The sequence below is a fragment of the Theobroma cacao genome, chromosome 1, assembly GCF_053813885.1.
Source record: "Theobroma cacao isolate CCN51 chromosome 1, ASM5381388v1, whole genome shotgun sequence".
NCBI classification, from domain to species: domain Eukaryota; kingdom Viridiplantae; phylum Streptophyta; class Magnoliopsida; order Malvales; family Malvaceae; genus Theobroma; species Theobroma cacao.
Window position 1 is genome coordinate 40,344,491 of NC_142639.1, and position 23,168 is coordinate 40,367,658.

Genomic DNA, 23,168 nt, shown 5'->3' on the forward strand with positions numbered 1-23,168 from the left:
AGTTGTGGGGTTGCTGTCGTCTCCAGAAATGGAGGTTGGTTGCATTGACATACCATCTTGAATCACATTCATTTGATGGCATTGCATTAGCATACCACGTTTGAAGCAATTCATTTGATGGGCTCGACACTGACGGATGCGTCCACCATTAATGGTGGGGTTTGGAAACTATTGGTGCTTTAACTGCTCTCATATAACAAACCATATCTTCAATTCTGTCCAGCTACTTCTCCCAGTCTTCCAAGTCTTCTTTGCAGTTTCTGTAGATAGCATTGTTGTCAGCATTAGACCTACCGTCTTCTGCTTTTGTTTTATTTTTCTTAGTGGGGAATTAGAGAGGGGGTTGTTAGCACTTAGCAGGGATCCTTAATTTTTGTTTGGTTGCTGAGAAGATGAAAGGAAGATGAGATAATCATGATGCTTAGAACAAGAAAATTTTCTGGCATTAAATGTTCGACCGAGTTATAGAAATCCCCCATAGCCTCTAGCATGCAGGTCTGAACATTGTTTTAGCTTCAATTAATGTGCAGACACCAAGGAAAACAAAATATTTGTCATACAAAAAGTGAAAGAGCAAGATCTGTCTCGAGAATAAATAAAGAACCCTGGATGCAATCGAATCAAAAAAGCTTGCCTTGAGTTAGAAGGAAGAGCAAGGGGGGGAGTACGAAAACAAATGCATTATAAGCCACAGAATATTTGTGAACCATATGACAATGTCTGACAAATGATAACATGAAAATGCCATTCCATCGACGGTCATGAACAGGGCAATTATTACAAATCCCTGCTTATCATAAGATCTCCATAACCACAAGGAAAGCAGAACTTAAAAATATCAGAAAACCTCAAAGAGAATTTATGATATCATAGCTATGTCTGCAAAAGAATCACCAGCGACTGAAAAGTAAAGATCAAAGAGATAGATCGAAAGAGCAGGGGAATCTTGTCGTTTAATAAATAATAAAGCATTGATAGCATAGATTTGGTTTCATGTCATTAGCCAATTTGTTTCATACAGACAATGAAACATAGATCATGCAAGAAGGGGAGAAAAACAGAAAAGAAAAGGAAAATTTTATTATACAAAAAGAGAGATTTTCATTTCTTCCCCTACTTCCGGCTGAACAAACTTCTAAGCTTTCCTCTTTCCAACCTCTCGAGTAGCTTCTTCACACCAGGGATCTCCATCTCCAAAAGCTTCTTGAGATACCCAATTGCTCCATATGATATCATAAGCTTCTTGCATTTCTTACTTGAAGAGAGAGATGCGAGGCAGGAAACTGCATACTTCTTTGCAGTATTTTGGGGACTTGGATCAAGCAACTGGACCAGATTTGGCACGCTTTTATCATTCTTTTTGACTTCTCTGCAATTCTGAGAAACAGTTATCAAGCTTGAAAGGGCTTGAGCAGCTACCTCTCTAGCACTGTTCGATTTCGCCTCAAGCATTGTAATAAGAAGAGCAATGCACCCAGCTTCACCGACCATTTTTTTCATTTCACTTGAACTGCAAACTCGACAGATGGCTGATGCAGCAGCTTGTTGTGCACCCAGCGATCCAGATTTAAGCACGTGAAGTAATCGAGGGAGGAAACCTAGTGACATCAGAACTTCCATAGAAACTGAGCCAACCAAATTCCTCAAGGCTCCAACTGCAGATTCTTGAGGCAGAGGACCATCAAGGTATACCAAAAGACTCCGAATTCCACCTTCTGAGACAACAGACCTTCTCAAATTCTCATTGCTGGCCGAGAGATTCTGCAAGCACTCCGCAGCATATTCTTTGGAACCCAACAAAATTCCACAATCGAGGAGATTGATCATGACCTTTACAATTCCTTCCTCAGCTAGTATTTGTCGAACCTCAGGGACCGCTGATATATTTTTTAATGTACAAGCAGCTGCAGCCTGTGAAACAGAGTCTCCAGTTCGGCAGATCTCAGTTAGTGGTCGAACCCCACCATGCCCGACTATTGCTCGGGCTGTTTCAGCAGTCATTGATAATCTCTGCAGCGAAATTGTGGCCTTCTCTTTACCAACTGTGCTGCCTGATTCAACAAGCCTTATGAGAGGTGGCAAAACACCTTCTGATACAAGCCAGCTCTCACAACTCCCAGATTCTGCAAGTGAGCAGATTACAGTCACAGTCTTTTCCCGAATACGAGGAGAAGTTGCTGTTAATAACTGGACTAAAGCAGCAATGTTACTCCGCCCCATAACTGACAACACACACTTTTCATCCTCCTTCATGACCTCGACAAGGCTGTCAAGAGCCTTGTGCTTTGCTTCCAAGTGCCCAATCTGTAGCCGTGCAAGCAGTTCCTTTAGATGGCCATGTGTTGCAGTCTCAGATTCTGATGAGGAGCCAACAACAGATAAAGGCAAAGTAGCTTCGCCAAGTACACCAGTCTTGATCAGAAGTCCACAATCCCGTAAATTTAGGTCCAATTTCCCTGATAACGCATCAAGATCACTTTGCATCTTAAGCTTCCCCTCATACTTCTCCTTTAGACATAAATCTGCCAATTCAATTGCTTCCTTCAATGTCTTCGAGACAGCCTGCAATTGCTCCTTACAGAGTGCATTTTTGGAGAAGCAAGGATGGCTCGACAAGTCTGATAGGCGTGAAGGGATCTGCTCCAATTTGGACATTATCATCTTCCACCTACCAGGGAACCCCTTCACCTCCCTTGCCTTAACAAGTGCCATGGGAACAAGCTCTTGTGCATGCGATAACCATTCCTCAGCTGACCGAGCATCAGCCAAAACCCCATTTCCAGTATCTTCTCCCATGATTCAGATATGAGTTTTGATCAAAAAGATCACTAGAGCTGTATCAAGTGAAATTCATAGAAACCCAAACCTTCAGTAATGAGCCAGATGAGAGAATAGGATAATTAATATGGAAGAAAGGATATTTTGATAGAAAATAGAAAAGCAGTGGAGCAGTTGCAATTATCAAACATTTAATTTATAAGTTAATAATACAATTAAACAAAACAAAAAATAAAAAACAAATAGGCCATCATCAAAGAGTTTCGAGAATCTTGTGTGATCACACAAAGCTTGTTTACTGAAAACAAGACCCGACCAACAAAATTGAAGCACCTAAAGATGCCCCCACGAGTCCTTGCCTTTGCTTTATCAAGTGATCATTAAATGCCAACTAAAATTCATGATCTTAAAAGAAAAACACATGTAGCATCAACATGTACTAAAACCCTTTAAAATATAGTTGATGATAATGAAAGAAGTTACTTTTTAACTACTAAACAATTGCCATTTAATCAAGAAGCCGTCAATGAATACTTTCGAAATACCAGAATACCCTTTTGAAGACCAAGGGCTAAAGCATTCTGCAAGACTGTGATTCGAGGGGTATATTGGTAAGTGGAAGGAAAAATACAAAAAGATCAAAACTAACTTTACTTTTTACCCATGGAAATCGTGGTATCAGATTTTGGTAGGGATCTGTGATATCTTGCTTCATCTAAAGCGAAAGGTCAAGAATTTTCCTCGCAATGAACGCAAAAATTGGATTCTAAGCTGTATTACCAATTTTAACCCCATAAATCGAGTTATCCGGTAATGGTATGAGCCAGAGAAGAAACTTCCCTTTGAAGAGAAGATACAAGTCCCTATCCAAAGCTGTATACTTAGAGTGTATTTAAATTCTCCAAGATGGAGCAACCCCACTAACAACTTGCATTTAAGAAAATTCAAAGCAATAAATTCCAAAAGAAATACCTCAAATTGCTTTGACTTTCCTTGAAATTCACAGCACTCTACCATTTACAGCCACCCAATAGTCCCCACTATCTTCTGCGTGAGGCTAAGAGCACAAGAAAAGAACAGTAAGAAAACATTCATGTCCAATCAGAAAGATCAATATCAGAGACATGAGAATCCGGATGAGAGACAGCAAAAAGGAGAGAAAGATGAATAATTGAAGCAAATAAAGGGAAAAGAACAAAAACAAAAACCACTTTTTTTTTCCTTTTATCAGGGTAGTGATCAAAGAAAGCAAGCTAAAACAACTTCGAGGACCATTAGACCAACCTTTAAGACTCAGGTACTACAAAACTTGTCCCTTTTTCTCCAGCAAGCAACCCAATGCAGCTTAATCCTCAAACTTCTCCTTTCTCTTTCTCTCTCAATTCTAACCGAGAAAAATGCTTCTAAGAATCACCAACCCACCACAACTTAAAAGGAAAGAAAGAAACAAACTCTTTTCTTTAGTCTAAATTGGAAACCTGCAAGGCAGTGATACTTCCAAAATCAGCAATCAGGTTTCTTTATAAGAATCAAAAATACCCAGAACCCATTTTTTGTTTCCTAATGAAGGATCTTGAACTATGAAAACAAGCACCAGCTCAAGTTTGAAAAACCCAAATGATAGAAAGGACCCAGATTCTTTAAAGTATTCGAGCTTTAAAAAAAAAAAAAACCAGAAACAGACAAAGATAAAATAAATACACTACAGCAACGATCACAATCAGATTCAAAAATCAAACCTTCTTCAAAATCTCTCTCTCTCTCTCTCTAACATATAGAAGGGGCTGTGTCAGGGTCTTTCAGATTCTTGTTCTTCTCTCTGATGAAAATCGCAATACTATATTTCTTTTAACTCTTTGCCAGTGCCCAGTGGATTTTCTAAAGAGAGAAACAAGAGTGTGTTTACCAGACATGAGTGGTTAAATGTCGAGCAACTTTGGGGGATTTGTACGGTTGCGATTCTGGTTTAGGACAGAGGATTCGACCGTTGGGATTGGGTGATAAAAATTTTGAATACGGTTTCCCTTTTTCGAATTTTTTTTACGTTACCATGGTGCCGACGTGGAGGTTTTTGCCACGTGCGATGTGGGTACAGTTTAGGACTCTTTTTGACATAAACGTAAGCCTATGGTTGATATGGATGACACGTGTATTAAGACAGGGTTTAGGGAAGTGTGGAGGTTGGTTTTAATAAACGCACTTGGTTTTTGGATAAAATTTCGAATCTGCCACTCAATTTTGTATACTTAATTTGTACCTTTGAAATTTTTTTTAATTTTTCCAAATTAAAAAAATATTTGATTAAATAGTATAATAATAATAGCCATATTCATTTTTATTCTTGTTCTTGATGGAGATTCAAATTTTGAATTTCATGTTGAAAGAGTGACAACAATGTTTGTTGGGATCTTCAAATAATATCAAGTTGTAATCCTTTATGAGAAATCTTCCAATCATCTTCTAAATCTCATTACAATTATATTATTTAATCCACATCAAATGATTAAAATTTTAAATTGACACATGAATGTGTACTTTGCATGACAGACGATAAATATGAAAGCTTACGCAAACTTTTTACGTCTTAACAAAATCGAATTCATCTTCAAATCGCAAATAGACTACATTTAAACATGTTATTTTATAATGAATATAAATATATTTCTTTTTATTTAAAGGGTTAAATTTAAAGTTTTTCTTACGTAATTATATTTTTAAAAATATTCATAGAAGTGAAATCGGTATAAGTATTAAAAAATAAGAAAAAAATGTGAAAACTTATGAAAAGAAACTCAAAAAAGGTTTGTTAGCTTTATTTTTTAACTCAACTTTGAGTTAATTACTAATATATTATTTTTTAAGTTATTAGTAATATTACAATAGTGATATAAATTTGATACTGGATTAATTCTACATGTTACTTTTAAATGTGTAAAATTAAAAATTCAAATATTATTCCAAATAAATATTTTTTATATTTTTAAGTGGTAAATTTTTATTAATAAAATAGTAATATTTAATTTACTAATAATATATAAAATTTTCTTAATATTTGATCATAAAATTATCAAAAAAATGAAAACATAAAGGTTATGATACATAAAAAGGTTAAAGAGCAAATATTGTAAAACCTATAGCTTATTCAATAGAATGTTATGTTGGTTTCCTAGGATGCTTAAAAGTGGAACCGTTAACATAACACCGTTAAATCAACCACACTAAACCTTTTACCAATAAAAATATAAAGAAAAAGAAAAAGAGTTGCACGAAACGAGAGCAGCCTTTTGAGTTCGAGAAGATAGAAGCAAAAGCGAGGCTATCAAGACGCGTGGGGGATATGAACGTCGGCGAGGCCAGAATACGACGCTCTACTCTGTCGGCTATACTCAACTATTTACTTTTTGTGTTTTTTTTTTTTTTTTCTGATTTCCAATTTTGGATAGGCCCACTTCACCCTCTATCTCTTTCTTACACCAACCATGCCCTGTCTTAAGGTACAAATCTGTATAGTTCCCCTTCCCTATTGAAATTTGCTCCTGGTTTACACATCAGAACACAGCTTTGATGCATCACAATACAGCTTTGATGCTTTACTGTGAGTCAAAAGGTGTTGAATCTCATTGAATAATATTGTTATTGAATTGCCAAAGATGGTAGGGAACTAGGGGTCTGTTCCTAGTAAACATTGAGCTATCTGTTACCAAACAAATTTCTCTTGGGAGGGACCTGATCGATGTGGTACTCTTTTAAGTTGAAAGCATACCAACTAGATCATGAACCGACCATATCTCAAGAATCAGCCTGGAAGGGGGTGGATGGCCTTCAATCCCATGTGCTTTGAATCAAGGTGTAAAACCAGGCGCCTTATCTATAACCTCTCATTCTTTGCATTTTAGTTTCGATTTTTTTTACGTCGAAAGAAATATAAAAAATTGATAATAAGTGAAGAGTTATGTTTTTTATTTAAATTATATTAGTTTTTTATCATTATTTTAACAACTTTCTTCATATATAAAGAATGCAGAATTATCATGTGACATAAATTATTAAAAAATTTATAAAAGAATTGTCAAATGAATAATAATGTAGCACAATCTGTTTAAAAAGATTAAGAAAAGATCCCATGTCCGACTTTCAATTTCAAGTCAATTCGTACATGTAATGCTGTTTTTGAATACCTTAACTGGAACCCAGGCACATCGAAAGTTAAAAATTTGTTCTGCAAAGATGGCGTTGGCTATGACAAAAGTGTACATTTTCATGTTAAGATGCTGAGCAAAACCCAATCACTGGCATGGGAAACTGCAAAAGAAAGAGGGTGCTCCACAATTCCCTAAAGGCAGCTTTTTTCTTTTCAATAAAAGGTTTATGAAATAATAATAATAATTCCTTTTTGGTAGTAGCTAATAATACTATAATCATTCGTCTTTTAACTTAGGATATGCAATTTCCTAAGAGCCCACATTTAACCTGGCTGGCGAGATTAGGATTAATCGAAAACAGTAAACAAACAAGCCCAAACTTTTGCAGTCTCCCAGCATTTGGTAACTCAAATTAATCTGGTACTCAACCAAATGTTGTTTGAATTAGTCTGAGAGTCGAACATTTTATGTTTTGTTTCATTGATATTTTTATTATTTATATTTCATTTAAGATATTAATTAAATCGAGTCATTGTTTCAAATCAAAATTCAATTTATTATATCTAAAACCTGTGATGAAAAAATTTAATTAAAACATTATAGATCTTTTAATAATTTCATCCAATTCATGATTAGATTAGGGTTTTTGCGCCGATTTCATAAGTACCTACCTTTGTTAGGTTGCTTTCATCAAGTTCTTAACATGATGAGTTTTGTTTAGGGTACTTAAAAACTTCTGTACTTTGTCCATCAGCTTGCTTTAATTATGCATTGACATAGTCAACATTATGAAGAGGGTCCAAACATTTAAAGAATGTTTAGTACTATAATGATTTCCATTGCATTTAAACTAGTAATGTTGATAGATTGCCATTTAGGCATTTAGCCCCCACCCTCCCAAATCAATGCTTAGTGTTACCATTTTATTAACAAAGGATTGCTCTTCTTCTCCAATCATATTTATATGTATATGTAATTTTTGTTCTTGCAAATTTAAATCCGAAATTTCCCTTCTACAAGAGATAAAAAGAAATTTCTTACTTTGAATCTCACCTTATTGAAACAGTTAAAAAATTTATAATTAATTAATACATAAGGTTTCGATAATCACATACTAATGAAATAGTATGTTTGCTTTCAAGTTAATAGACTACTTCGAAATTGACCGCTTTGGAGAAATGAAATTTGTATTTTCCATCTTGGTAATGATCTGATTTCTTCATCCTTCCACCTCATATACAAAGAAATATCTACCAGATAACTACAAACTGTATCAATCCAATGACCAAACTTAATGATTGACAAGCCGTTTTTTAGCTTAGGGGATTAACCCTGATTAAGATTGACAGAGCCCAAGTGGCAGCGAGAACAGAAATCACTCTGTTCATTTTGTCCTTTATGTTGTTTGTTCATCCTTTTGATTTAAATTGTTCCTTCTTGCTAGCTAAGCCAGGCACAATTTTTACTCTGGAAAGTCTGGCATTCATTAATGCTGCTTCTAGTATTTTACATCCTGCAACTAGCTAGTGATGATTCATCATTATGAATGCTGTTGAGCCCACACCATTGCAGGACCACCCAACTGCTTCCCTCTTCTTTCTTGGTGTACCATGCAATCAAAACAAGAGGAAATTTTCCTCCTGGAAAACCCCAAAGGTTTGAATTTGTACTGTAGCGGCAACTCGGATTAATAAAGTAAGGAGTTAGCTAGCTCATTAATGCATCAAATTAGAAAAATATTCTCTCACTTTCACCAAATAGTGTTTTCCAAGAGGAGACGAGAATGAGAAAAAGAGCTTCTGTGCCTTTTTAGCTATCACTGAGTCATCATATGCATTGAAATCAAACTCAGGCATAAGCAAAGCATAAATAAGATCCTGTTTCACCCTTGCTGGTAGTTGGGTATATGACTAAGCTTCGCTTTTCCACATACCAGGATATGGGTATAGCCAAAGCTCACGTGACAATGCATACCTAAGTTCCTTCACATCCAACATGAATTTTTGTTTGTTATTGCAAAAGCCCCCAGTTTCAACGTGTGTGCATGTAACATTATTAACTATGCTCAGTAAAAACATAAGACAGAAAAGTACTACCACAAACTGGGATTTATTCTGAGAGGTCGGTATGCTTATGATTGCTTTTTGGACTAGCTAGCTAGCTAGTTACAGTGCCATTTGACAATTACAGGCTTCTCTTGGCTTAGCCTCTTTTGGTCTAATTACGCCAGACTGTAACCTCTCTCTTTGTCCAGATGTAGTCTGTACTTGCAAGCTTTAATAAGGAACTTATCTTCTAGATCACTCCAAACAGCAATAAGCTCTAATTATGGTAAGCTTCTGATGTTTTTTTTTCTCAGAAAGCTTAATTCATATATGGGTATATCACATGCTATGTAATTAATCAACTGCTTCATATATATGCCCTTAATTGTCTGTATTACAGGTGGACCCACTAAAAGTTGGGGGCACCACCACCGAAGAAGAAACCTTGAACCTCTTACTCCTTGAACCACCATCAGCAGGACTCATTATTCTTGGACTAATCTCTGGGCTATCCATCCACCCCATCATTTGGTCTGCAAAGCCTTGGTCACCAAAACTCACTTCTCCAATATCTGACCCATCTGAATCGAACCCATGTTGCCGAAACCCAACCCATTCATTGCTACAATCTGAAACGCTAGAGCTGTCCCAATTGGAGGAAGGGGGCTCATCTGCCGCACGGGGCACAATGATGCTTGGTTGCACCACTTTTTCAATATTCTTCATATCAACTGGTGGGTTCTGGTATTGGTAGTTTCTAAAGTGGAATATGCTGGCGAAAGTGAAGTGGTCACTCACTCTACTTTTTGTTGACTTGTTTTCCGTCGTCCTAGCCATGATACTCTGTAGGTTCTTGCTCAATTTAGCCTTCAATGAAGAGAAGCTAAGTCCATGCCGCCCATCGGATTGGGAGACAAACCCTCCATTAGAAGGAGAAGAACCTGATTGGCTCGAATTGTGATTAACCGGTGCAAAGTTGGTTCTAGCATTTTCCCCACGTAAAGCACGAGCTGCTTCATCGTAAGCTCTAGCAGCTTCCTCAGGAGTATCATATGTCCCTAGCCACAGCCTCACACGTTGAGATGAGTCCTTGATTTCTGCCACCCATCTTCCCGATGGTCTTTGCCTGACACCAACAAACCTTCGAACCATAGGTTTGGTTGGTTGAGACATGGTGTTGTCGGTGGTGGTGATGCCAGTAGTGGTGGCCTTGGCCGTTTCAGATCCTGCCATTAACACCAAAAGTTGCAGAAAAAAAAATATTCTAATTGTTTAGCTGAGAATTGGCCTTCTTTGATTCAGTGGAAGACTAGTTAATTGCACGTGGAATGGATTGTAGTCACCTTGCCTCTATATATACCAACTGGCTCGAAAGTACAGTGAAATCAGCGTAAAGTATATACCCATCTCTATTATTTGCTTGTTCTTTTCCTATTCCATTTTTTTAATCTTCAAACTGCCCTCCATGACGTGCTTGCAAATTGCCTTCGGCTTCGCTCAAGATGCCAAGCCTCAACTCTGCTAAAATTCCATCTACGGCACAAACAATTAGTTACTATATACTATAATATCTATCAAATTTATTCCCTAACATAAACAAGTTACAAACTTTTGTCACGTTATTAATCAAAACATATCATAGACTATTAAAATTTATAGAGCTTTGTTAGTTATGTAAAACATATGAACTAGAATATTTTACTTAATAATTAGCGTCTGTTTAATTTTTTTTGTTTAAAGAGTTAAATCCGAATAAAAATATTATGGTTTAAAAGATTTATAGGTGAGATTATATAAGCCGTGAGTGAATGGAATTAAAGCTGTAGTAAAACGGCTTAAGGATAGAAAGTTACAGAGGGAAGGTGACAAAAAAAGAGGCGGTCGGATTTTGGAAGCTTGTAAATGAAGAACGGATGAGGAAAGTTGGATCCGGAATTTTAAAATCCGGCGGGAAATTAAGTTAGTTTAATTAATAGTGACGTGGACGTTACCGTTGGCCTTTAGCACTTTGTTGATAGAATGATTTGTGGGCTCCCCCAAGGGGCTCCGTACCGTGTCCTTTGTGTTGGTTGCATTTCCCTAGCCGAATTCCCCACGGCCTCAGACCTAAATCATGACCCTTCTGCTTAAACCATAATTAATCCGATAATCTTCGTCTTAATCTGCCAACCCATGGCCCTTGGATTAAGACTATAGCCATATCCAGATGCGGCCTTAGATTCCCCGAACTCCATTCCTCAAAGGAAGGAAGTGGCAAGTTTTGTCTATTATTGTGTGGATTTTGCACATCATGACACATGTGGAATGACACGTGGAATGTTCCACGTGTGTGTGTCTCTCTCTCTCTTCACTCTCGAACAATGTGGATTTGAGGGTTGCGTACTTGCTAATTAAGAGATGTTTGACAATCATAGTTCTAAAAACCCTTTTTCCCTTATTTGACGTATGATTACCATATTTTGATTATTTTTTAGCTTATAATCCATGGAATCTGAGCTTAAAAAATGGTTTAATAGTGTTTAAAATTTGTTTAATTAAACAAATAATCTTTGTCCATTATTTAACGTTGGTTAGCAAAATTAAAATTTGAATACCTCTCGATGATATCAATATATCCCATCTCAGTTAACAAAAAAGAAGTCAAAGTAATTTTATTCTTATTAGATTTTACACATATTAATATATCCAAGTATTTTTTAAAATTAATTTAACTATTTTGGGGGTATACCATAATTGTCATTACTTTTATTTATTTACTTCTTTATATAGAATTAATTGGCGGTTGTGCATAATCTATTTCCCTATGGTTAATCAGAAAGGAACATGGAAGCTGCTTCCAATCCAATGCTTCAGTTGTAACGACAACGTTGACATAGAATAATTCAGTGACTGGCTTTTCTTTCTTGAAGAACCAATAACAAGAGATGTTGACACTGAAATCTCCACCATAGCAGAAGAGAAAGGGAGTACTTGTTCATTACTATTTGATGGCTTTTAATTATTTTATTTTATTTCTTTTTTAAATTAAAAATAAATTCTAACAAAGCATACCAAATTGTAATGGGTGTTAATTTTTTATAAACAACGGATAAATTAGGTTTGGTAGATACAAGAAAATTTTATCAGCCTAATCTGATTAGGTAAAATTAAGAATGTACTTTAATTTTAATATTATCACAATATATATATATATATATATATATTATATAAAACCATTTTGATTGTAAAACAAGTTTGAATTTGAAAAGAAAAGAAAAAGACACCAGCAAGTAGCTGACTGGCTGGCCGATGTCTTCCTAACTGGGTTATTGATTTACTAATGAAAGAGTATATAAAGTGCAAAATGCAATCATTGGGTGAAGAATTGAAAGACAAAAGCCAGTTGGGCCTGGTAGGTTTGTAATGGTCAAAGCCACCAGCCACCTTTATCCATTTTGGGGCTGAAGAGGAAAGTCTACTCAAGTTCAAACCAGCCCAGTCCAAACTGATATCACCATGTATTAGCTTTGGTTGTGTCAGTAAATCCAGCTGGAAGGGTAAAAACATAATGCATTTGCATGTAAAATCTTAAAATTATGTTTGTTTCAGAGCACAGTTAATAGTCAAGAATGAAACAGAGATTGTCCTTTAGGAAACTTTGTAAAATTTTTCAGGAAATGAACTGTCCTGTTTTCAGTACCTGAGATACTGACCATGCTTTTTACAAAGAACTGAGAATTGCCTCAATCAATGCAAACCCCACACTCAAGGGAAGGAATGGGAGTTTATGCACAGACCAAGTGTACAAGAATCCCAGGCCATTCTGTACTTGGATGGCCCCCTTCGTTGCTTGCTGAGAAGCTAATGCATGTCTTTGCTCCTTTTTTACCAGACCATTCTCTTTGCCTACATCAATTTCACGTTTCTGCTTGTCCTGTATTCATTTCTGGAGTTCTAGTAGCAGAATCTAGATGCGGTTGGTTGATTTGATTTCCTACGGAGCGGTCAGGGCCTGGTAGAAGCCACTGTCCAGAATGGTATGTTGAAGTCTCCGGACTCTCCATAGACTGAGTCATCGTCAATGTTGCTGGTCTTGCACTTTTTGCTTCAGAAGACTCCTGCAATGGTAAACGGCAGACTGGACATGTGGACTGTTTTCTTAGCCATACGTCGATGCAAGAAAGGTGAAAGTTGTGGCCGCATTTCGGCATGATTCGCAGTATTTCTTTCTCTTGGTAGTCACCCAGACATATCGAGCATCTGTGCAGAAAGGAAAAGTATACTAGTTAACCTTAATGTCATCTATCTTGCATTGTAATGCACAAATCCTATTCCCCACCTAAATATTGAAGCTAAGAGTGAGTGAAAATGAAGAAACTAAAATCAGTGACAAGGCCATGAATTGAAGGGCAAGTTGGAGAGAATGACCCTCTATCAAACAAATGAAAGAAACCTGAAAAACTTGCCGGTTGTAATTAAAAAGACAATCCCTGAATGTGGAAACGAAATGCCAATAAATGTCTGACATGGACTATAGAAGGTTTCCTCAACCAATTGGGGAATAGGACTATGGCCATCATTGGCAAATGGAATGAAGTTTCTGATGCAAGAGGACGAATGGCTGAACTTACTGTGCATCTTCTATAGAACTGAACGCCTCGCGGTTGAACCTCAAGGTGGGTATTGCAGCAACCACCACTGGTTCAAGGCCTCCAATCTGTTGCTCTGGCTGCCAACAAAGAAGAAATAGTTAAAATCCAAAGCTTATAACCGAAACATGTATCTGATAACTTGCGTATGGGCAGCAGGAGACATATAGGTATCCAGTGATTCTGTATATACGAGTGTTGTGAGGACAAAAAATCAAATCTGATTCAAGTTGAAAATCCGACACTGATTCAGGGAAAATTTCTTTCCAGCTGCATGAATTTTACCGCAATATATAGTACAACAATTGCAAACAAGAAAGCAAGCTTTAGAGGTTCGGATTTCAGTGCCTACCCGATCCCTACAATTTTAAGAAACTACTGATCTGAATATTCATAATCACCAAATTATATAACCGTAAAAGTCACGGCACCTTTGAAAGAGACCACCTGAACTTATAACAGTCACATGCCATCTATACATGTAACATACAGGAGAACCGAAGGAAGAGAGGAAAATGAGCAGGGAAAGTTCTTAGTTTTTACCAGACAAGAAAACCCAGTTCAGAGAATGAAATGTACCTGTTCGAGATCAATCCTGGACTCGGTCTGAAACATTTGTCTCGCCTGGGCCCCTCGAATTCTCCCACAGATTATTCTTGTACAGACAAACACAATAAAAGTGGCACTCATTCCAAAACCAATGATAGTCGTGATCAAATTCATGCCTGAACCGAACATCTTTAACTTCCCGTTTCTTGAACTAACTCCAAACACCAACCAACAGCTTCAATTCCAACACCAAAACAAGATGTGATAACAAAGATTACCAGAACAACACCCCCAAATTCCTCTAGCTATAACAAGACAATAGAAGAAGAACCTACAAAGACCTAAAAGAAAAAAAATAGGGAGGCAGAGAGAGGGAGAATGAAAACAAAAAATGGAAAGAAGAAGAAGAAGAAGAAGAAAATGAACAAAGACCCAGATCAGAATTTCCCAAGAAACGGCATGTTTCAAGGCAAAACTGGGAAAAGACCAGTTTCTAATCGCCAAACAAACCTACCCAAATGGAAGTATATCTCTTCAGATGGAGTCAACAGTTAATATTGATGGGCCATGAATGGATGGTGGGGATGAGACTTGAGAGAGGGTTGTGGAAGGAAGAAGACAGTTCGTTTCCTTGTTCTTACATCTTTGGAATTGCATTCAAGGGGTCCACGTTGTAACAGTGGACCCTCCGAGCTAAGGATTTTAGTATATCAGATTGTTGACATAGTAGCTCTTGGTCAGTGTTGGCGGCAAAATTCCAAGAGAATCAACTGTAAAGAAAAAAAAAGTGGATGTATACCGTGTTAGATTCGACTTTAAGGTGATATGTTTCAATTTTAAGGTAGAGAATCTCATGTAGATCTGTTGCTTCACAAACTGCATCCCTGATCTAATCTTGGCTGCTTTTGGATAAGGCCTAGTCGAGGTCCAATGATTAGTCTAGCAAAAGATGGATTCTTGGTTGTTTCAATCATCTGGTTCAACACTTTTAACAGCTTTTGAAGAAGAATTCGTGGAACTTTTGGCTATTGTTCATTATTCTGTCTATGAATATTGCATTGCTTGCTAATCTGATTTCCCATACACAAAGAAGATCCCATTAGAAGATGCTTAGCTCGCTCAGCACGCGATTTTTCTTCAATTCATTAGTTCCACCCACGTCACAGTTTACAGTTTTTTACTCTATTTGCTTAAACCAAGTCTTAATCGACAATATACTGAAGAACAATGATGATTAACATGCACGCGTAATGCACAAACATACCTTAAATATTTTTTGTCATCTAAACTACTTCCGTGATTGGGTTCTTCGATGATATGATTGACAGTTGACTTTCCCCTCACCCAAATTTTCTATAGTTCAGTGATTGATTTGAATTTTTCTCCTATAATTGGCTGTTTAAGTAGTGGACCTTGTGTTTCTCAACATCATTATCATCAAGCGAGTTCTTTCCAGATACTATGCATTGACTTTCTATAATCCTCATAGAGCTAAAACCTTTGGGTTTGGTTTGCAGATCATGTTCAGGCTTTACAGCATTTTTCACTTGTAACAAAGCAAGATGATTCCCTAATCGGTATACGTGAGCAAGGTGACTCCTTTTGCTTGAGTGGGTATCAACCCAATACTAGCTCAACCAGAGTCGTTTGCTTTGTGGTGGAATGAGGAGCTTTTAGAATGGTTTCAACACGATCTAGCAACTTAGAAGCTCATAGAAGTTGCTCAAATGAAGTCCAGGCCCATGATTTAAGGCTGAAATAGAAACTGTGCCCTGAAATGCAAGTGAAAGGCATACAGACAGAGGCAATTAAAGAGTGGAGTTTTGCCGTTTTGTGAGCTCACCTCAAAGTTTTTGAACATTGTCATCAAGCCAAGCAATTGTGCAGTAGTATAGAACTCAGTTCCATGTCATCAAGACAGACATTAAATTCATGGAGTCAGTCAAGTAAGGTGTAAGGAGAAGGGCTAAAGGTAATAGAACATTATTCTCTACCTTCCCTCTCAACTTCATTAACTGCCAATTACAAACAATTCCTAGTATTACGCTTTTCCCAGCAGTGTCAGTGCCTGCAGAAAAATCTTGCAAGTGCCTCTCAAGCATATCCAAGAAGGTGAAATATAACTAGGCAGCTAAGATTCCAACTATGCTAAATTATCAAAATTCTTGGCACAAGCTTATTGATCTATGGTGAACCCGACCCTTTAAGTCTATTAAAAGAACTATTAACATGCCTAAAACCAACCCTCCATCCATCTGAGGTCACTGAGGCTGTCTACAAGCTATATATTCACTCAGCTAGACAAGCTAAACCTAAAAACTAGGGAGGAAGCAGAAAAAGTGTTGGCCAGAAAGAGCAACTAGTTTCCTCACTAATCAATTCAGAGCAGTAATGATTCATACTATACAAACCAATCATCTGCGCCCATCAAAATTTACAATTTCATATCTTTTATGCAGCAGAGACCAAATATGCATAAGGTGCCTGCAAGGCTGCAACTATATGACATTACTGACTGCTCACTGCTGTATGTGAAGCAAAACGAGATTATTATCAGTTTATCACCAACCCCTGGAGTAAAAACTACAACGTACACAATGCATATGGGTAGGTAGTACAAGAAGACCCGGAAATGCCCATCAAAATACGAAAGATCCAATTAAATCACAATTTGAAGGATCAACACTTGAATACAAAAGTGCAAGAAACAACAGCCACTCAAACAGCCAACTCACCAAGAGCAAGAAGCCAAGTCACGAATCACTAGAACACTCCACAGTAGTGGCAACAGGCACCTGAATATCCTTATAGAGGCAAACATAGGGTGCATCACAACCAATGTAAGGCCCAGTCCACTTCGCTTCAGCAATGTAGCTTGCATCCCAAACCGAAGCATACAAGAACATAGGTTTCTCAGGAAGTGCCTCACCTTCCTTTTTCTCTGCTCTCCTCACCACCTTCCCATCAATCAACCACTCTATAGAATCCGGATTCCACTTGATCGTGTATTCATGGAACCCATCAGAGCAATCAAAACCCAGATCATGAATCTGCTCTCTATTCCCAGTACCTACACCACAATTTATACACAACCTTAGGAACAAAGTAAATCCTTACAGTAGTTAAAAAAGGGTAACTTTTTTTAAATGCAAGAATCTGTGAAATTCAAGAAATGTACTACTTTACAAAGAAACAATATGTTACTTTTTTGAAAGTAATTAAAAGGCCGAGTCTTGAAACTTAAACCTGTAGTGTAGTAATTGCTTTGGACAATGGTTTTGTCTTTGCCAAGGAACTCGAAGTCGATCTCGTCCTGGGATTTGTCTCCTTCGAGGGAAGAAAGATAGATGTTGAAGTTGAGACCGCTGGTGTTGCCTCTGGGGCATTGGATGAGGGAACTGAAAGTGCCATAGAGGAAGCGAGTGGTGGAACGCCACCTGGCGCCTCCACGGTGATCAAAGGTGAGTGTGATGGAGTTGGAGACAGGGCAGTGGGTGCAGGCCTCCGGGGTGTAGTCTATGGCTATTTCTTTGATGGGTTGGGTTTGGTGGTGATCTGCTGCATCTGCCATCGCCAACCTTGCTAAGCTAATAAAAACAGAGAGTCTACTTTGATGGTCAACTCTTGGGTAGCAAATGGGCAATCGAGTTTGGAATATATCCTCCTTTTAAAAGAGAAAGGAATATGGGATAATATCCGAATATGACATTTTGCTATGTTTGGGAACTATTTTGGAGGTAGGAAAGGACAGAAAATGGTAAGAGGAAATTGGAAACATTTTTAAATGGATTTTAAAGGAAGACATGATTTATTTTGATTAAAGATAATTAATTATAAAAATTTATTTAAAAAAACTCATGTAAAATTATTTTAATTTTAAAAATTTTTAAAAAATGAAAAGGAGGTGGTATGCCTTCCTTGCCTTTTCCTTTTATAGAGAGAACAACTTGTATGTCTACTATGCTTGGCATGTATTATCCCTCTAACCAAACAGACCAAAGCTCTTTTAAGCAGAGCCAATAGCAACTGGACTCCATCAGCAGTTCCAATCTTAGATGTCTGTGACTGTAAAGGAAAAGCAGGGAGACACTGTAGCCTTCTAGATAATGGTAGCACACCTGGGACTTATCTCTCTAGGCGTTTCTTTTCCTTCTCTGCCTTCCCTTCCTCGACTTGGCTTCACCAAACGCAGACCATTTGCCAGTAAGCAACATTACACCAACACCATCTCCGTTTTCTATTCTGAGTTGTTTGTGGCTGAATTTGGATGTTTCAGGACCAAGTCTCGGGGTTTGAAGAAACACCCACTGTTGATTGAATAAGTTTGAGTTCTGAAGTTCAATTCATTAGTCCATTTGATTTGAGAAGTGAACGAGTTCATTTCTGCCCTTCTGCTTTCAAATTACAATACCCCCACTACCCACCATTGACTTGATGTTCTTGTGAAAGAATTTTGATGTCTGTTTCTGGTAGAAGTTGCTTTAAACTGTTTTTTCCTCTTTTACTATGCTGAGATTTCTGTTTAGACTTAAGACCCGGATATAACCATCTATATTTAACATGTGCAAGCACTGCAAAAGTTCATCTTTTAATGGATGAAAGTGAAAAAATTGTCCATAGCTTTGGTAGTTTTGAACTTTAGCGAAATTAACTTCAGGGGTCTTAAAAAATATTGAAACTTTGGCTGGTGGACGTTTTGAACTTTACTCTTGTGGTTTTGCCTGTGATCTATGAAGTTGCTCTTTCGAGGACTTAATTTGAAACTGGTTGATAATTAATTTATGGTTTTCCTACAGCGGCAGCAATGAGTGAAGATCCTATCCAAGAATGGATTCTTACAGAAGGTAAGGCAACCCAGATTACAAGGATACGTCCTATAGGTGGCGGTTGCATCAATCTTGCAAATTGCTATGACACTGATGCTGGTTCTTTCTTTGTTAAAACAAACAGGTGTGGTATACAAAGTTCAAAATTTTTTATGCATTAGGAATTTATAATTCAGCTCAACTATAGCGTTAGGTTGTTCCTTTTGCTCAATGAATTCTTGTTTGTCAAAGGAATGAAAGTTTTCATGTTGTTGAAAACACTGGATCAGGAGTATCGGTCCATCTATGTTTGAGGCAGAGGCTATTGGTTTAGGTGCCATGTACGAAACTGGAACAATTCGTGTGCCTAAGCCATTTAAGGTAAGAGTATAAGTTTACTCTGACAAGAGCAATTTGTTTCTTGAAGTTTCCTAAAGTGTTAAGCCTAGTCTTATATGTGGAAAGACTCTAAGTATACCCTGTTAAGCATTGTAGGTTGGACCCCTACGAAACAGTGGATCATACATCATTATGGAATTTATTGAATTTGGTGTATCTCGAAGCAACCAGGTGAGCCAGTTCAACTACTTTTTTGGTGGATAGTGGTTAAAGTAATTTGCCTCTGATCTCCTAACTGTTTAATCATCTGTCAGTCTGTGTTAGGAAGGAAGCTAGCTGAAATGCATAAAGCTGGGAAATCAGAAAAAGGCTTTGGTTTTCCTGTTGATAATACTATTGGCAGGTGCAACTTTTAAGGCCATTATCATTCTCAATCATAATGGTCATCATACTGATGCCATTTAAAGGAAATTTATCCATGTTTGCCATTTTACGGTTGATGTTATCATGAGGAATTCAAGATGGTCTGTATGCTTCAGAACTTCTTTAAGTTTTAACAGATGAACCTGTGCTGCCTTTGTAGTACTCCGCAGATAAATACTTGGTGCTCTGATTGGATTCAGTTTTATGGAGAGCAAAGATTAGGTTACCAGCTGAAGTTGGCACAGGACCAGTATGGCGATTCAACGATATACCAAAAAGGTTATTGTATATTATTTTCTACTTTTCTTCTGTCATATCATGATTTGTCATATGTACTCTCTTCAGATGATTAAGTTATTTACCTTGAAAGGGAAGAATGGTATTAGAGTATTTATGGCTATGACTACATTTGTCAATAATGATGTGTAACTTACATGTATCTTGAGTGATGATTGCAGAGTATTTGCATGATTCTATATTATGCAAGAATATCTCCCGGTTTCTGGTTATTTGTGCATGTTGGTAGTTGCATTTAACCTAACGCAACTTAAGATATTAGTAATGACTACCTTCTTTTTGCATAGTCTAATCAACGAGATGATTCTACACCATATGAAGGTCACAGTGCAGCACTTTTTTTTTCAGAGATACTTATGTGAAATATAACTTTTAGGATTTCTAAATCAAATGAGATGATTTGAGAAAACATTAGCATGTTGAAGCACAATATTGTACTCTTTTCAAATACTTACAGGAATCCTATTTACAGGACAAAGACTTATAAAGAACATGGCGCCTCTTTTTGAAAACATTTCTATAGAGCCATGCTTGTTGCATGGAGACTTATGGAGTGGGAATATTAGCTCTGACAAGAATGGCGAGCCTGTTATACTTGATCCTGCTTGTTACTGTAAGTCACTGTCTGTGTCGATAAACCTCTGTATTGATAGATTTCTTTTGCCTTTGTTAATCTATTCAGAATTGGATCATTTTAATTTGCATCCCAACAGCCTAATGCTCCAGAACTTTTTGGTGGCATTGTGTTTGAATCTAAAAGAATTTAAGGTCAAGTTATTGTGGAGTTGAGTTATCTATTGTATCCGTGGTAGCATGAATTTAATGTGGAAATAGCTGCTCAGAGAACTAATTCACTATATTTTTGTGCCCCCTGCAGATGGTCATAGTGAGGCTGAATTTGGAATGTCATGGTGCGCTGGCTTTGGAGGATCTTTCTATGGTTCTTACTTTGAGGTATTAATCTTTGCATTGAAAGACATCTTAGTATCTTATGTAGTCATTAGCATTTGATTTAAAAAAGTTGAAGGTTTTGCAGCAGCAACCACTTGAGGCTCTACTCAACTCATTCAATGTTGTTCCAGCCGATGAAACTGCTCAAGCTTAGACCTTAACAATTGACTACCCTTAATAAGTCTTGATTTTGTCAAGTTAGAAATGCACCAGAAACAAAATTAAGTTGATTTAAGCGTTATAGAAAACCCCATCACTGCAACCTGAGTTCCCTTTTTCACTTTCTTGTGCTTCTTCTGTTTACCAGGTGATGCCCAAACAACCAGGCTTTGAAAAGAGGAGAGATCTTTATCTGTTGTATCATTACTTAAATCACTACAATCTCTTCGGCTCTGGTTACCGCTCGTCTGCTATGTCAATAATAGATGACTATCTGAGAATGCTGAAAGTATAGAAGATATCGAGACTTACAGTGCTTGTACACATCTGTATCTAGAAATTTCATGTGAGAAAGATTATTATCTTTGGAGCAAGTTATGTAGATTTTGGTATTAGGCTGATCAATATACCCTTTTCTGTGATGAATGCTCTATTCAACAAATGGTGCTGGTTTCCTGTGCGTACATCTGTCTAGCACCAGTAAACTTGTACTATGAATCTGATCATCTAATTCCCCCATCATTCGGGCAAAAGTTGGGTAAATCTTTTTAATCGAAACAATTAATGTGACAGGAATGCATGTCAACATGGAAGAATCCAAAGGAAGAAAAGTGAAATATGGGCACTGCATTGAACTATTTCTTTCTCTGCTGAGCTCATTAAAATCTGCTATGATTTGGGTGAAATATTAGTTATAGTAGTAGTACTATTCATGGATGAGTGCTGGGCTTCATCAGGAGAAAATAATTGATGACATGGTACTAACCTTTTCTCCCCTTTTTTCTCTGTATACAGCCCCATATTCACTATCCGATCCTAAGGAAGGTCATATTTCACATCCCCAGAGTTCAGGTTATCTTCCACTGTCAACTCTAGTTGGGTAAATATTCATATTCTCAATTTCTTAATCACTGCGGCTCTTCTAGAATTAAGCTAATTTCATCATTAAGGTAATAACCTACGAAGAGGTTTTGATCCTGGTCTGGGCTTTTGTCCAATTGAAAAATGTTCTCTATATCTTTCAGAAACAAACTCCTGAGAAACTCCCCAGGCCCCAAGGACACATCTGCTTAACGTAAGTGTTCTGTTTTGTACTTGCCTATAATCCTCAAAACACCCAAACGACCGTCTCCCACTCCAATCAAAACAAAAGAACAGCTAGAAACGCGGTTTTCTATGGAAAGCAAAAAAAACATGGACAACAATATAGCCATGACTGATACACAGCCGCCACCACTACCGCAATCGCCTGCGGCGGCGGTACAATTAACAGAGCTAGTATTCTCACTAGAGCAAGCAACCCAGATGGCAAAACAACTCCCTTCCTCGTCAGACCCAAGTTACCTCCACCAAATCTATTCCTCCCTCCATCAAGCCCATCATTCTCTCTCCTCTTTCCTCTCCGCTACCCAAACTCAATTTCTCGTTCCTCCTCCTCCTCCTCCTCAGCCACCGCTGCCACTTGTAGCCGCAGAGAACTCTCTCTCCTCCACCACCGGCGCCGCTAATGAGGATGGTAGTGAGCCGATGCAGGTGGGCGATGAGAATGAAGCTGAGGCCGAGGAGAATTCAAAGACATCAGTTGACAAGGTTGAGGAGAGGATGAGGGAATGCTTTATCAAAAATAAGAGGGCAAAGAGGCAGCTTTCGCCGTCGCATGCGGCGGTGGCCGAGGAGAGGAGGATTTGTGAAGATAGATTCGTGGGTGGTGTCAAGGGTTATGATTCCCTGGGGGACAAATTACGGGCTTTGGAACTTGTCTACCAGTTTCATGGTTGAACCGTAGACAGGGCTGAAACAGGGGAGAAGCAGAACAGGAGTTATTCAATGGAGCCTTTTTTTTGTTTTTCCAACCAATTGGGTTCCATTGCCTTTTAATTTATTAATTTTCTTTTTTTAATTCATTGTTCTGTCCTCTTTTTACCATTTGTTAATAGCAAGAAAGGAAGGGTAGGGAGGATGAAAGATGAATGCATATTTGTAATCTCAAATTTAAGAGGAAATTGAAAACACCTTGAATGAGATTTTTTTTTTCAACTTGTACAGAGCTTA

General features: G+C 37.6%; 6 protein-coding genes across 10 annotated transcripts; 2 read left to right on the top strand and 4 right to left on the bottom strand.

Annotated features, from left to right (window-relative positions):
- Positions 1-929: 929 nt before the first annotated feature.
- On the bottom strand, positions 930-4,669 carry LOC18614219 (ARM repeat superfamily protein). Of its 3 annotated transcripts, XM_007051867.3 has the most exons (4): positions 4,518-4,669; positions 4,063-4,256; positions 3,751-3,835; positions 930-2,834 (listed from the first exon to the last, which is right to left on the bottom strand). In XM_007051867.3, the coding sequence occupies exon 4, from the start codon at positions 2,794-2,796 to the stop codon at positions 1,114-1,116; it is 1,683 nt and encodes a 560-aa protein (XP_007051929.3). In that variant the 5' UTR covers positions 2,797-2,834; positions 3,751-3,835; positions 4,063-4,256; positions 4,518-4,669; the 3' UTR covers positions 930-1,113. The 3 variants fall into 3 exon arrangements, with proteins under 3 accessions (XP_007051929.3, XP_007051931.3, XP_088659087.1); XM_007051869.3 differs by lacking the exon at positions 4,063-4,256 and having other exon boundaries at positions 4,518-4,665; XM_088802961.1 differs by lacking the exon at positions 4,518-4,669 and having other exon boundaries at positions 4,063-4,414.
- A 4,677-nt stretch (positions 4,670-9,346) lies between these two features.
- LOC18614220 (uncharacterized) lies at positions 9,347-10,201 on the bottom strand. Its single transcript, XM_007051871.3, has one exon. It carries the CDS (start codon positions 10,196-10,198, stop codon positions 9,347-9,349), a length of 852 nt encoding a protein of 283 aa, XP_007051933.2. The 5' UTR covers positions 10,199-10,201.
- Positions 10,202-12,525: 2,324 nt separating this feature from the next.
- On the bottom strand, positions 12,526-14,867 carry LOC18614221 (RING-H2 finger protein ATL5-like). The gene is made up of 3 exons (XM_007051872.3): positions 14,173-14,867; positions 13,576-13,673; positions 12,526-13,204 (listed from the first exon to the last, which is right to left on the bottom strand). Exons 1-3 carry the CDS (start codon positions 14,329-14,331, stop codon positions 12,862-12,864), a joined length of 600 nt encoding a protein of 199 aa, XP_007051934.1. The 5' UTR covers positions 14,332-14,867; the 3' UTR covers positions 12,526-12,861.
- Positions 14,868-16,614: 1,747 nt separating this feature from the next.
- LOC18614222 (xyloglucan endotransglycosylase/hydrolase protein 8-like) lies at positions 16,615-17,805 on the bottom strand. Its single transcript, XM_007051873.3, has 2 exons — positions 17,389-17,805; positions 16,615-17,212 (listed from the first exon to the last, which is right to left on the bottom strand). Exons 1-2 carry the CDS (start codon positions 17,711-17,713, stop codon positions 16,896-16,898), a joined length of 642 nt encoding a protein of 213 aa, XP_007051935.3. The 5' UTR covers positions 17,714-17,805; the 3' UTR covers positions 16,615-16,895.
- A 306-nt stretch (positions 17,806-18,111) lies between these two features.
- On the top strand, positions 18,112-21,580 carry LOC18614223 (Protein kinase superfamily protein). 3 transcript variants are annotated; one of them, XM_007051875.3, is made up of 9 exons: positions 18,112-18,345; positions 18,939-19,092; positions 19,238-19,328; positions 19,443-19,517; positions 19,601-19,689; positions 19,870-19,988; positions 20,479-20,619; positions 20,884-20,960; positions 21,034-21,293. In XM_007051875.3, exons 1-9 carry the CDS (start codon positions 18,249-18,251, stop codon positions 21,109-21,111), a joined length of 921 nt encoding a protein of 306 aa, XP_007051937.3. In that variant the 5' UTR covers positions 18,112-18,248; the 3' UTR covers positions 21,112-21,293. The 3 variants fall into 3 exon arrangements, with proteins under 3 accessions (XP_007051937.3, XP_007051936.3, XP_088665375.1); XM_007051874.3 differs by having other exon boundaries at positions 18,116-18,345; positions 21,265-21,580; XM_088809249.1 differs by lacking the exon at positions 18,112-18,345 and adding an exon at positions 18,418-18,611 and having other exon boundaries at positions 21,265-21,580.
- Positions 21,581-21,762: 182 nt separating this feature from the next.
- LOC18614224 (AP2-like ethylene-responsive transcription factor SNZ) lies at positions 21,763-23,153 on the top strand. The gene has a single exon (XM_007051877.3). It carries the CDS (start codon positions 22,293-22,295, stop codon positions 22,893-22,895), a length of 603 nt encoding a protein of 200 aa, XP_007051939.3. The 5' UTR covers positions 21,763-22,292; the 3' UTR covers positions 22,896-23,153.
- The last annotated feature ends 15 nt before the right edge of the window (positions 23,154-23,168 follow it).